At 55.7% G+C, this 12,215-nt stretch overlaps 1 protein-coding gene across 1 annotated transcript in view; it reads left to right on the top strand.

Annotated features, from left to right (window-relative positions):
• CDH23 (cadherin related 23) overlaps positions 1-12,215 on the top strand; it is a 392,970-nt gene that overhangs the window by 198,081 nt on the left and 182,674 nt on the right. The window contains 1 exon segment of the mRNA XM_060034829.1: positions 285-482. Within this exon segment, the coding sequence (XP_059890812.1) occupies positions 285-482 (198 nt within the window).

Genomic DNA, 12,215 nt, shown 5'->3' with positions numbered 1-12,215 from the left:
TTTTCCAGGAGGACGAGGAAATGTCCAAGAATTGAGTGGAATTTCATTAGGTACCATCAGAGCCTCAGAAGCCCATCAGGAGCCTCTACTGCCCAGCATCAGCCAGCACGGCCCCCGTTAGCCCCTTCCTCCCCAGCAGATTCTGTGGCCAGCCTAACCCTATGAGTACTGATGGAGGGATTCACAGTAGCGTACATCTGGGATGGGCAATGACTCAGACTGGTGCTCTGGGTTGCAATGGGCAGAGGCCCCGGGGGGACTTACGGGAACGAGGGCTCCAGCAGCGTGTGAGAGCTCACCTGGTCCCTGCTCTACGCATCCAGCTCTTTGCCAATGAGAGTGTGCCTGACCACGTGGGCTATGCCAAGGTGAAGATCACCCTCATCAACGAGAATGACAACCGGCCCATCTTCAGCCAGCCACTGTACAACGTCAGCCTATACGAGAATGTCACCGTGGGGACCTCTGTGCTGACAGTCCTGGTGAGTCCCCGCTGTCCTGCAGGGAAGCTGAGCTCTGGGGTGGACCATCAGGAGGCTTCCAGAGGGATCCAGGGAGTCTGAGCAGTCAGGGAACGGGGTGCCCCAAGCCCTCAGAGGCTGTGATGTTAGTATACTGGGGCATCTGGACTCTTCATGATGGGCTTCCTTGGCCAGGGCAGCACTGTGGAGAAGGGACCAACCTGGGGAAGAATGAGGTTGGGCCCAGGATACTTTGGTTTTCTGCCTTGTCCCTGAGAGATACTGAGCCTGGATGGGCCAGGAGCCCTGGACCTGCCCTCTAATGGGGACAAGTGCCAGCCATCTCTCAGGAAGGTGATCCTCTCTCTCTGAGCACAGACGCCGGGGAAGAATGGGCTCCTTGAAGATGCATGGACATCCCCAGCTGTCTTTGGCTGGGACTTTGACAGGGGACTCCTGCCAGTGTCCATTTGTATCCGTTAGTACTCGTGGTCACAAGGGGCAGAAACCTTTAAGTGACTCAAGCAAAAAAGGATTGGCTCATGTAACTCAAAAGTGTAAGTGATTTCAGGCATGGCTGTATCCAGGCACTCAGCTGAGCAGGAGTCTGACTTCAGCACTGGGCTCTGCTTTTTTGTATTGGCAGAGAGGGACACCAGCACCCTTAGGCTCACTTCTCACCAATTTATCAACCCCAGTGGGGGAAAAATATTCTTTTTCAATAGTTCCAGCAAGAGTACCAGAGCTGATTCTCATTGACCCAGCTTTTTGGGCCACCCTGGAACCAATCATCATAATTCTGATATACCAGAGATGGGTCATACTCCCCTAGTGGAACGGGGCGCTGGGTCAACTCCATTCAAATTATATGGGCTGAAAATGGGACAGGATATTCTATAGCGGCTTCTAGTATCAGAACAAAGAGGGTTGCTGAGCAGACCAAAGTGGTAGATGTGTGCTACACAAGCTCAGGGGCTTGCCCATAGTAGGTGCTCAATAAACGTTATGGAGTTTACCTCACTGCTGCCCCTCCCTGCCCACTGAGGCCCCCAGAGTCCTTCCACTTCTTGCTCCATTCTCACTCGAAGCACAGATTGCCCGCCGATCTCAGGCCCCTACTCCGCAGTGCGTTTACTCTACAGAAAGATGGTATGAAACTGTTTTGAGCCCCCAGGCCCTTCGCATCTGACAGTTATTAATATTTCAAACAGATGTTTGGGTAGGCAGGCCGTCAGATGCAAACAGTAAGTCTGCTGCGGCTGTTTTCCTCCCACCTGCTTCCCCAGCCCGTGGCTCTGCCAGCTTTCACCAAGTTGCTCATTGCAATCAGTCACCTGGTGCCTGAGGCCCCTTGGGCCCTCCTGCAGCCTCTAGGGGCCCAGCCAGAGAGCAAGTGCCGGAGGTTCTGGCCTCTGGACCCAAAGAGAACCTCTTCGGCCCCCCCAGCCACCTTCCACTGTCAGGATGGAGGACACCCAAGCAGCCTGTCCCCCACAGGGCCCGGAGCCACGTGGCAAAGAATTCGGATGTTAAGCCCAGGCTTGGCGGGTGGCTGGCGATTCCTTCGTGTCGTTCTTGCTGGGGATGGAGGGTCTCACTTTGCAGTCCCCAGTTCCTGTGGCCCTGGCAAGGGTTGAGGGGAGCCTAGGGTGTAGGGTGTGTGTGGGGGTGAAGTGTGGAATGTCACACCTCTTGGTTGATGGCCGGCTGCAGGTGCCAAGGATGATGTGTGAAGCCCAGTCCCATCTGGGGTTGGCGCTGGAGAGTAGCTTCTCGAGCTGGGTTTCCTCAAGCACTGGAGCAGTTCCTGGGCCTGCATGGACCCCGGCCCGCTGCCTGTGACCCCTTTTCCAGTCCCTCTCCCAATGTTTAGCAGATGTGTTCAGCCTCCTCTGTGGCTACCTGAGGGTCTCTGTCCAGGGCTGGCTCATCTGGGCAGCCTCTAGTTCCTCAGTGTGTCTGTCCACTCAGTGTGTCTAGTTCCTCAATTGTGTCTGCACAGTTGTGGAATTGTGCAGCTCTGAAGGGGCTGTTTGACCCAATGATAAGCTCTAGCAGCAGGGCTGTGTGTCTGAAGGAGCTCAGGTCCTGAAGTGAAACAGTGGGCCCTGCATCTCTGCCTTCTCTGTGTGCTGGTCTAACTGTATTACCTCTAAGAATCTTCATTTCCCATCCGCGGAATGGGCATGAGTTCCCCCCACCACTCCCGCCGCCACCAAGGCTGCTAGGTGTGAATGACAGATGTGAAAGCATCCCCTGGTGACCCCCACTCACCGTCATCTCCCAGTCTCCCCAGGGTACTTCCAGAGCTCCTAGCAGGGGGCAAGTTTCCCGGCCACACCTGCCACACCCACTGCCCTGACCTCTCCCACGCTGCCCTTCTCCACTCAGACCCAGGGTTAGCCCAGTCTCTCTACCTCCTTTGCTCCAGGAGGGGCTGAAATTATAGCTATCTGCTCAGGGACTGTGAAATTCCTTCTCCCTGACCTTTTGTGGGATGTTATTAAAACGTTTCATGGGCAGTTGTGTCAGAAAAAATAATTCTGAAGAAAAGGAAAATGTTTCAGTTTGCACCGAAGGCCAGGGCAGAGGCTGCTGCAAGGGGCCTCCCCACCCCACGCCATGGCAGGGCCCCATTTCTCTGCCTCATCACCTGTCCTGGGGGAAGGCAGCAGTTCACCAGGGAGCTGGGAAAGCCGGAACAGGAGGGGGCCGTCGCCTGCAACCTGGGCATCCCAGCTGGGATGGCATCCCTTCTCACCTCCCTGCTCCCCAGACCTTCCTCAGCCCGGGTTTTGCGGCCCTTACAGCCCCCAGTTATAGACAAATGAGTTTCCACTGGTGGAGGGGAAAGAGCGGGGACGTAGCGGTCAAAGACTTGACCTTGAGCCCCCACTCTGAAGGGTGACCGCATAGGGGAGGAGTGCGTAGGGGCACATGTACCCGCGTATGTTTGCTTGTGGTGTGTGTGTGTGCGTGCACGCACGCAGGCGTGCCCTTGTGTCTGTGCCTTTATGTGTGTGTGCAACTACATGCACTCAGATACGCGTATATAACACGTGCGCGTGCGTGTGCGTGTGCAGCTTCCTGTATGATGCTGGTGGCTCCCCATCCTCTAGGTTGTATGGTTTCTTTCCCTCTCATATCCCCAGGCTGCTCTGATTCTCCTTCCAATCCTGCCTCCTGACCTGATAATAGGGTTTTGGTGGGAGGGCTGTGGGGTAACTTCCTAGGATTCTGCTGGGCTTCGGGCAGCCCTGTAGCCTGGCCGATGGCTACCTGGGGCCTGGTGGGGTTTGTGGGTGCTGCTGGACAGTAGGAGAGCAATCTGAACGTTCAACAAATGTTTTTTTGAATACCCACCACTGTGGCAGGCACATGGCCCTGAGGATACAATGGTGATGTGAGTCTTGCCCTCATGAAGTTTATAGTCTCTTGGGAAAGCCTGATGTTAGTACTAAGAAGTGAATCTTGACATTAAGCGTTACGTGCTGTGATGGAGAGGTCAGGGAGCTATGAAAACCGGTAACAGGGCATCTGACCTTGACTGGGGTCAGGGAAGCCTTCCCTGAGGAAGTGGCGATTGAGTAGGCATTAACAGGTAAGCGAATGGAGAGAAGCACCTTGGAGAAAGAGGGAATAGCATGTGCAAAGGCCCTGTGACTGGAATGCAGTGGTGGGGGTGTGATGTGCAAGGAAGTGGAGTGCTGCTCTGAGGCGGCGGGGGTTGGGGGTGGGTTCAACTGTCTCTCCTGAATTGCGCCCACCCCAAACATAACCACCGGGCTGCTGTTCTTATAGTGGAGAAGTCTTGTATCAGCCCGTCCACATTCTCTTACCTATTCCATCCTGGTGGCCCATGGCCGGCATTTGGGCAACAGCGGGCAGAAGCTGTTCCTGGGATGTGCAAGGAGGCAGCCTGGCCTCCTGCAGTATGGAGCTCGTGTCCCCAGATTTATTAGCTCCATGTCCCCTGGGCAGTGAGAGAGGGACACAGGAGTAGCAGCCAGGAGGGCAGGTCTTCCCGCACTCCAAGAGGCCTTCCCTCCCTGCTCCAGGGGCGTGGGGCACAGCAAGGATGGGCAGAAGATGGAGTGCCGGCCAAGACAGGATTCTTCCCCAGGCAGGAATCAAAGGAAGCAGGAGAGGTACACAAGAGCCCTGATGGGGCAGGTGCAGGGCCCAGGACCAGCTCAGTTTGCTCAGCCCAGGGATGGGCTGCCTCAACTCCAGGCAGACAGAGTGGCCTGTGGAGGCTAAAAGGCATGGCTCCTCCCTCCCCTCCGTGCCCCTCTTCCCAGCCAGTCCTTGAGAGGCTGGTACCATCTTGGGCAGGGCCCTGAATCCTGTTCTGTTGTGGACTGGTCACTCCTTCTCCGGGACTTGGTTTTCTTCCCATCACGTGAGGAAAATAGTGCCTGCCCAGCCTGCATTGGCTGGGCTGTTGGGAGCCTCCAGTGCGGTGATGTGGATGTAAATAGGTTACGGGGATTACAGATTTAAGCTGTGGTCCTTATTATCTTCGGCCTTAAAGGGCCCCATCTGGCCGCCCTTCAGCCTGTGTGTAAGCCCAGCTCTGCGAGGTGGGCCTCTTTCCTCCTCTGTTACCTGGGGAGGTACCCTGACGGGATCCTACCTGAGAGGGTTGACGTGAGAGTTCAGTGGAATGGTTGGTTGAAGATACTCGGTGCCGAGCCTGGCCGGGAACACTCAGAAAATGTCAGCAAGTCATGCCAGCCTCCAGCCTGAGCTTTGACGTAGCCAGGACTCGCTCGGAGTCGTGTAAGCTGAGCATATCCCTGAGCCTCTGGGGCCCCATCGTCCTCATTATAAAGCTAGATGGTTGGGCTGATGCTGCTTCAGCGCCTTCTGGCTCCATGCGGCTTAATTCCAGTGCACTCTGCCCAAGAGGAAAAGTTGATTTTTGCTGTTTAGTTTCACTCCTGGCAACACAAACATGCTTCCTGTCCTTTGAGGGTCTAGAGTTCCCTTGCCTGCCCTGCGCGCCCTCTCCCAGCCCCTGTCTGGAAGTTTGGTGAAGGTTCCAAGGTGGTCACTTCCCTGCTCCTGGAGCTCACTAGCTGTTCCTGGTCGTCCAGCCTGGCCTCCCTCCCCAGGGGCATCAACAGAGGCAGCCGTGCTCCTGCTGGCCCCCTTCACCCCCTCCTCCCCTGCCCGCTGACACCAAAGGCAAAGGTGTGTGTGATGTCACTGCCCCAGGCTGACCCTGGTGAAGGCCAGCCTCAGTCCTGGAAGAACCGAAATGCAGCGTGCCTCTTCCATCAGCTGTCAGGCTGCGGGGCCGAGCCTGCAGGCTCAGGGCACGGCCCCCCTTCCCCCCCCCCCCGCCCCCCGTCCCCCCCGCCTGCCGTGTTGCTGAATCCAAGGAATTTAACATGGGCCTCACCCCGGTGCTGGGAACTCAATGGCCCAGCCAGGTGGTCTGGGAAGGCCAGTCCCCTGCCTCGGCCTCAGGTGGTGCTCCCTGGTCCCTCTGGCCCCTTGCAGAAGGACTTGCTGCTCTACAAGTGGGTGGACACCTCCCAGCTGCTTCAGCACCTGCAGGAGGAAACTTTAGGAGCAAAGCTTTGAAACCAGGGAGACTCAGGTTGAAATTCTGCCCCTACCCTTGCTGTCTCTGTGACCCTGGACAGATGCCTGGCTGTGTCTGATCCTAAGTCCCCAAAGTTTGCTGTGGGGATGATAGTAATTATATCTATCCCATGATTAAAAGAGATGTATTTTAGACCGCTCACACCCAGAAAGCGCTGGGTGACCGACAGCTGTGCTCGCTAGTGCTGTTGTTGTTTTTCTTCTCCACCATCATATCTGGGGGTCAGTGGAGCTGTAGAGAACACTGGCTCTTAAACCTAGGTCTCTGGGTACTCAGGCCCCAGCGTCAAGAAGCAGAAGAGGGAGGTTAAATGAGGATGCGGCCGGAGGGCTAAGACTCAGAGGAGGCAGGCAGCAGGTGCGACAGGAGGACTGGCTTCATGCATGTGCGGCCTGGGCATTTGCGTGGGACGCTGGAAGTAGGAGGGCCTCACCCTGGGTTTGATGCTCTACTGTCGCCGTCTTGAGATTCTTAATTTTTGAACAAGGGGCGCTGCATGTTCATTTTGCACTGGAAAATTATGCACATTATGTAGCCTATCCTGGCTATAGGAGCTCCGTAATTCTGTGCCCAAAGGAGCTCTGTGGTTGTCCGTTGTTTTCGTCTATTCCCACATTCCATCGGCACTGGCTCAGTAATCGCTTGCCTTGTGCCACGCTCCAAGCAAGGGCCCACCGAGCTTGTTTCGGTTCCAAACGCTGCGTGAGAAACCATCCCACACTTAGCGGCATAAAGCAACAACCATTTTGTTATATTCGTGGATCGGGTGGGTCAGGAGTATGGAAAAGGGCCCAGCGGGGGAGCCCTTCTCTGCTCCAAGTCTGGGGGTGACTCTAGCCACTGGTGGCTCCTCCCTCTGTCTGGCGCCTGGGCTGCTCTGGCTGAAGGACTGGCTCAGCCCGACACTGTTCTGAGCCCCTGCTTGTGGCCTCTCCACGTGGTACAGGCATCTCAGGCATGGCTTGTAGAGAGAGCTCCTCAGAGGAAGCCTCTGGGAAACGGGTGTCCCAAGAGAACCAGGCAGAAGCTGCGTGGCCTTTTGTGATCTAGCCTAGAGGTCACGCTGCATTTCCACTGAGTGCTGTCGGTTACAGTGAGTCACCGAGGCAGGTTCACGTCTAAGAAGAGGGGCTATAGACCCTCCCCAGCTCTCAACGCTCCTTTCCTGAGATGCCGCACATGAGCGTGGCGCCGGGAGACAGCGGATTCCCGCTCCTCCTGGGTGTTGTGCAAACATAAGCAGAAGAACAGAAGGGGGGAACCCTTCAGACCCCGTTGTCAGCCTGGAAGTGTTCTCTGCCAGTAGTGGGAAGAGGGGAGAGAAAAGAGTAATCCCAGGCGCTCCCTGGCCGGTAAGCTCCAGCGGCCTGGGTTGGCAGTCAAGGTCCCCACACCCTGGCCCTGAGCCGCCTTCCAGCCGTCTGCCCGCTACGCCTCTCACACCCCTTCTCTCCTGCCTGACCAGAGTCCCCGGCTTCCCTGCACACCCTCTGCACTTCCTCACACTCCTCCCCCACCTAGCTCTCCCTCCCTCCCGTCTGAGACCATCAAAAGCCTGCTGACCCTCAGAGCCAGCCCAGTTGGCAGCCTCCCCATAAGAAGCCATCTCCCTCTGGTAACGGGCACGTGCCCACCTCCCCCGAGGCCCTCCCCCTCCTCTCCAGCGCCCCTGCGTGCCTGCACCTCGCTTTCCCTGGCTGCTCTCACCACTCCTGTTGGGGCAGCAGGGCTCATGTCCTCTTCTCCCCACTCCACAGAGAACCTCCTGAAGGCAGGTTCTCTCTGTCTGGGTGCCCCCATCCCTGGGCTGTGTGGCACAGAGGAGGTTTCACTCCTGTGGTCTGAAGTGTCTAGGGCATCTTCCTTGAAGGAGGGATAGAGGCAGAGGTCTCATGGGGAAACTGAGGCATGGAAAGGGTGAATTATACACCCAAGTTCACCCAGAGAGTCAAGGGCAGAGATGTTTGTCTGGATCCAAAGCCTCGTACCCCCATGTTTCACTGTGTGAGCCAGGCTCCCCAGCACCCGCTCTGGCCATGGGCACAGGGGGAAGGCTGCTGGGCAGGGAGCCCCGAGGCCTGGGCTCTAGATCACTGACTCGCTCTGTGACCCTGTGCCAGTCTCATTCCATCTCTGGACCTTGGCTTCCTGCTCAGTCCAAGGAGAGGGTAAGCTGGATGCCCTCTGATTATCCTTCCTAGGTCAGGGGAGGTCTGGGGATGCAGACCCCAGGCCAGGAACAAAGGCAAGCGTCCGGAAGGTGCAGTGGCCACCAGATTCCAGGATCCCTGCGGCCTCCTAGCCCTGGTCAGGGCATGTGATTACAAGGCCAAGGCTGAGATGTGCCCAGGCTTCAGCCTGCCTCTGCAGACAGGTGTGCAGGAGCTGACCTTGCTTCCTTGGCTGCTGCTGGCAGGGCCGGGTGCCCCGTGAGCCCCTGTGTCTCCCCTACAGAAGCCTCCCCTCTGCCCCTCCCAGAACAGGACTCTGCACTCTCTGGGGGAAAGGGGTCTCCCAGATGCAACCACCATACTCCTTCATTCCGTGACTGTTTATCGAGGGCTTGGAATGATGGCAGTGAACAAGACAGACAAACATCCGTGTATGTACCAGGGGTGGAGACAGATATAAGGAATAAGGAAATACAGAGCATGTCAGAGGGGGATGCATGCCTTGGGGGAAAGTATAGCTGGGGGCAGTAAGGGAGGAGTGCTGGGGGTGGCATTGTTACTGTCTTCTACTAGGTGGTCAAGGAAGGCGGGCCTCTCACAGAAGGTGACCTTAGACAGAGCCCTGAAGGAAGGCAGGGGAGTCTGAGTTGGGGATTCTGCAAAGAGCTGCCCCAGGCTGAGGGAGCTGCAGGTGAGAGGCTTCAGACAAGAGCCTGGTGGTGGGTGGATATGCAGAGAGGAAGGGGGAGGACCAGAGGAGGTCAGGACGTGACTGTGCTGAAGGAGAACCAGATGGATCACTGAGGATGCTGTGTGGAGAGTAGGCCAGCGGGAGGGGCCGAGGACGCCCAGGTGGAAGCGGGGCGACTAGGTGAGAGACGATGGCCCCAACCACCCAGGTGACAGTGGAGGTGGGGAGAGCTCTCCTAGCCTGTGCTCAGGTCTGAACAACGGCTCCACCATTCTCCTCCCCAGACCCAGCAAGGCACACCCATCTTCCTCCCCACCTGACTGCCAGGTGTGCCCTGTACCTTCACAAACACTGAGGTGGGTGGACAGCCCCGGGTTGGAGTTCTGCCTCAGCTTCTCACCAGCAGGTTGGCTTTGGGCAGGTTATTCACTGTCCCTGAGTTTCGGTTTCCTCCTGTATAAAATGGGCAGAGTGATTCCACCTCAGCAACGTTGTAGGGTGACGTGTGGAAAGATAGTCGTCTGGAGCCTGCGCACAGCAGATGCTCTGGTTGCGGTCCCAGCCCCTGCTGCAGGCCAAGTGTCCAGTGTTATCCGTGCTGCTCTGCAACAGTGTCCTCTCCCTGTTTCTGATAGTATTGCTTCAGCTCGATTCTGTCACTGTGTAAAGCTGGTGACAGAAATTGCCAACGTGAATTATTAGCAAGTTTAGGAGATAATAGCACCCAATGGGCAGGCCCCATCCAGACACTTTAGCAAAACCCAACAGAGGTGGGCAGGTCAACACAGGAAAGAGTGGAAGCAGGGCTCCTGGCAACTGGGTCCCCTCAGCTGTTCTTCCCCTTCCTCCTGCCTCCCTACCTCTGCTGTCTTTCCCCACCCCCTCCTGACACCCCTCACCACAGGCATCTTAATTGATCTCATTGTTCTCCAATCCCTAGAGACCTGAGACTCCAGCTGTGCTTAAACAGAACAAAATCTCTTCCAATTTCCCCACCTTTTAAAAGAAAATTGAATTCTTTATCTGCAGCCTGGGGAAGGGAAGAGAGAGGCTAGAGACACACACTCGCGCGCCCGTGCGCGCGCACACACAGCACACGTAAATAGTAGTCACCCTAGCCCTGCTCCCAAGCTGGCCTGGAAGGCCTTTGTGGACACACCGTCCCCCATTTGGGGCCCCTTGAATCTGCTCTCTGGTTCATCTCGTCAGAGGGGCCAGGCACCGGGAGGAAGCTGAGCTGGTTGATGGTGATTGACCGGTCAAGTTCCTCTGTCTGTCAGGCCTCAGTGCTCCTCGGATGTGTTTATCTCTTTAATCTAAATATCAATCCGTAAAACCAAAATGAGATGGAATTAGAGGCAGGACAGGTGCTAAGGAGAGAGAGGGAGAACAGAGCTGCCCACTGCCACCCTGGGCTTCTGGAAGGACCTCGGCGGGGCCTGTGGGTCGGAGGCCGCAGGGGGCCGCCTGAGACTGGCTACAGCCTGGGTCAGAATGGAGAGCGGGGCTCCCCCAGCTCTGCCCCTGAAGTGGATTGTCCCAGACTTTGTTCACGGTCCAACAGTTTCCCGCCATTTAGTCGCTCGACTACTGGATTTTTGGCAAATTGATCTAAACCCTCGTTTCCTGTCAAGCCTTTGATGCCTCCCTCATTGGTGCCTCCAGAATCCCCCATCCTTGACAGGAGCGGATCTGTCTGCTACTGACCTTTGCCCCTTTGCAAAAAAAGACCGGAAGGATGCTGTTGTTTATCATCATAGGCCTGGTGAGCGGGTGATGTGAGCTTAGTAAATGGCAGGTACTTTACAGAATGTTACTTACCTCTTCTGTACCCATTGTGCAGAAGAAAGAAACAGAGGCCCAGAGTGGTAAGTAACCTGTCTGGGGCCAGCCAACAGCGAGTGACCAAGCCAGGATTCCAACCTGGGTCTGCCTGATTCCAAAGCCCCTGGGTCCCCCTCCCGTTTGCCGGTCACCACCAGGCGCCCATTCCCACGCTGGGCTCCAGCCTATTGTTGGAATCAGCTGTTTCCAGGGTCCAGGGAGATGGGCCCAGCGCTGGCCTCAGAGGCCGGAGTCACCCCGTCACTGGGTGACCTTGAGCAGGTGCCCGGCTCCCAGGCCCTGGTGTCGTCATCTGTAAAATGAAGGGATTGTGCTGGCTGCCCTCTAAGGCCCCCTGTGCCAACAACGTGTGACCACCAGCCCCTGACAGCCCCTCCTGCCCTGAGAGCTGTGACTCCCTGCCCTCTGCGCCTGTCGGAGTCCCCCTTCAGTAGGGCTGCTGCTGATTGCTCCTCTCAGGCAGTCGCTCAGAGGACATGAGAGGGAAGAAAATATACCCCCGGGTGAGGGGACAGTGGGTAGCTGTAAGCGTGGCCAGGGCCAGAATGAGTTCATCAGTGCAGTAAAGCCAATGGCTGTACAAAGTCCACCTGTGCCTTGTGCCAGGAGGGTCAGGAGCCCTGGGATCAGCCGACAGGGGTGGGGCCCAGGCCTGAGAGCTTGTCCTGGGAGCAGGTGGGAGAAAGGCTGAGGGAGCAGGGAGAGGGACCCGCAGAGGTTTAGGGAGAAGTTGAGCAGGGCCTGTGGGTTTGGGGTGGCTTAATCTTGCTGCATAATTCTTGTCAGAGGGGATGACACCTGTGGTTCCTGTCACCTTGTTTCCCTACTGGCTCAAAGTCCCGTATGCCCATTGGTTTGGTTAGTATTTTTCAAACTTTTTCTTACCATGGTCCATAATAAAAACCACATTTAACTTCATGACCCAGAATACACACTCAAACACACACATCCACGTGTAGAACAAAACAGTACTTCCCTACTAAGTGTGATAATACACCCTAGTTGTATTTTATTCTGCTAGGTTGCATTTTTTTATGAGAACCTTGAAGATCTACTATCTTAGCAACTTTCAAATATACAATAAATTATCATTAACTACAGTCACCATGCTGTACGTTACATTCCCAGGACTTATTTTATAATAAGTTTGTACCATTTGATCTCCTTCACTTATTTCGCCCACCACCACCCCTGCCTTTGGCAACCAACAATTTGTTCTCTGTAGCTATGAGCTCAGTTTTGGTGGTGGTATTTGTTTAAATTCTATATATAAGTAAGAGCATATGATATTTGTCTTTCTCTGTCTGACTTATTCCACTCAGCATAATGTCCTCAAGGATGTCCATCCATGTTGTCACAAATGGCAAGGTTTCCTTTTTTATGGCTGAGTAATATTCCATTGTATGTATGTGTACTGCATCTTCTTTATGCAT

Source organism: Delphinus delphis, chromosome 16 (assembly GCF_949987515.2).
Source record: "Delphinus delphis chromosome 16, mDelDel1.2, whole genome shotgun sequence".
Taxonomy (NCBI): domain Eukaryota; kingdom Metazoa; phylum Chordata; class Mammalia; order Artiodactyla; family Delphinidae; genus Delphinus; species Delphinus delphis.
This window is presented reverse-complemented; position numbering and strand designations above follow the sequence as displayed.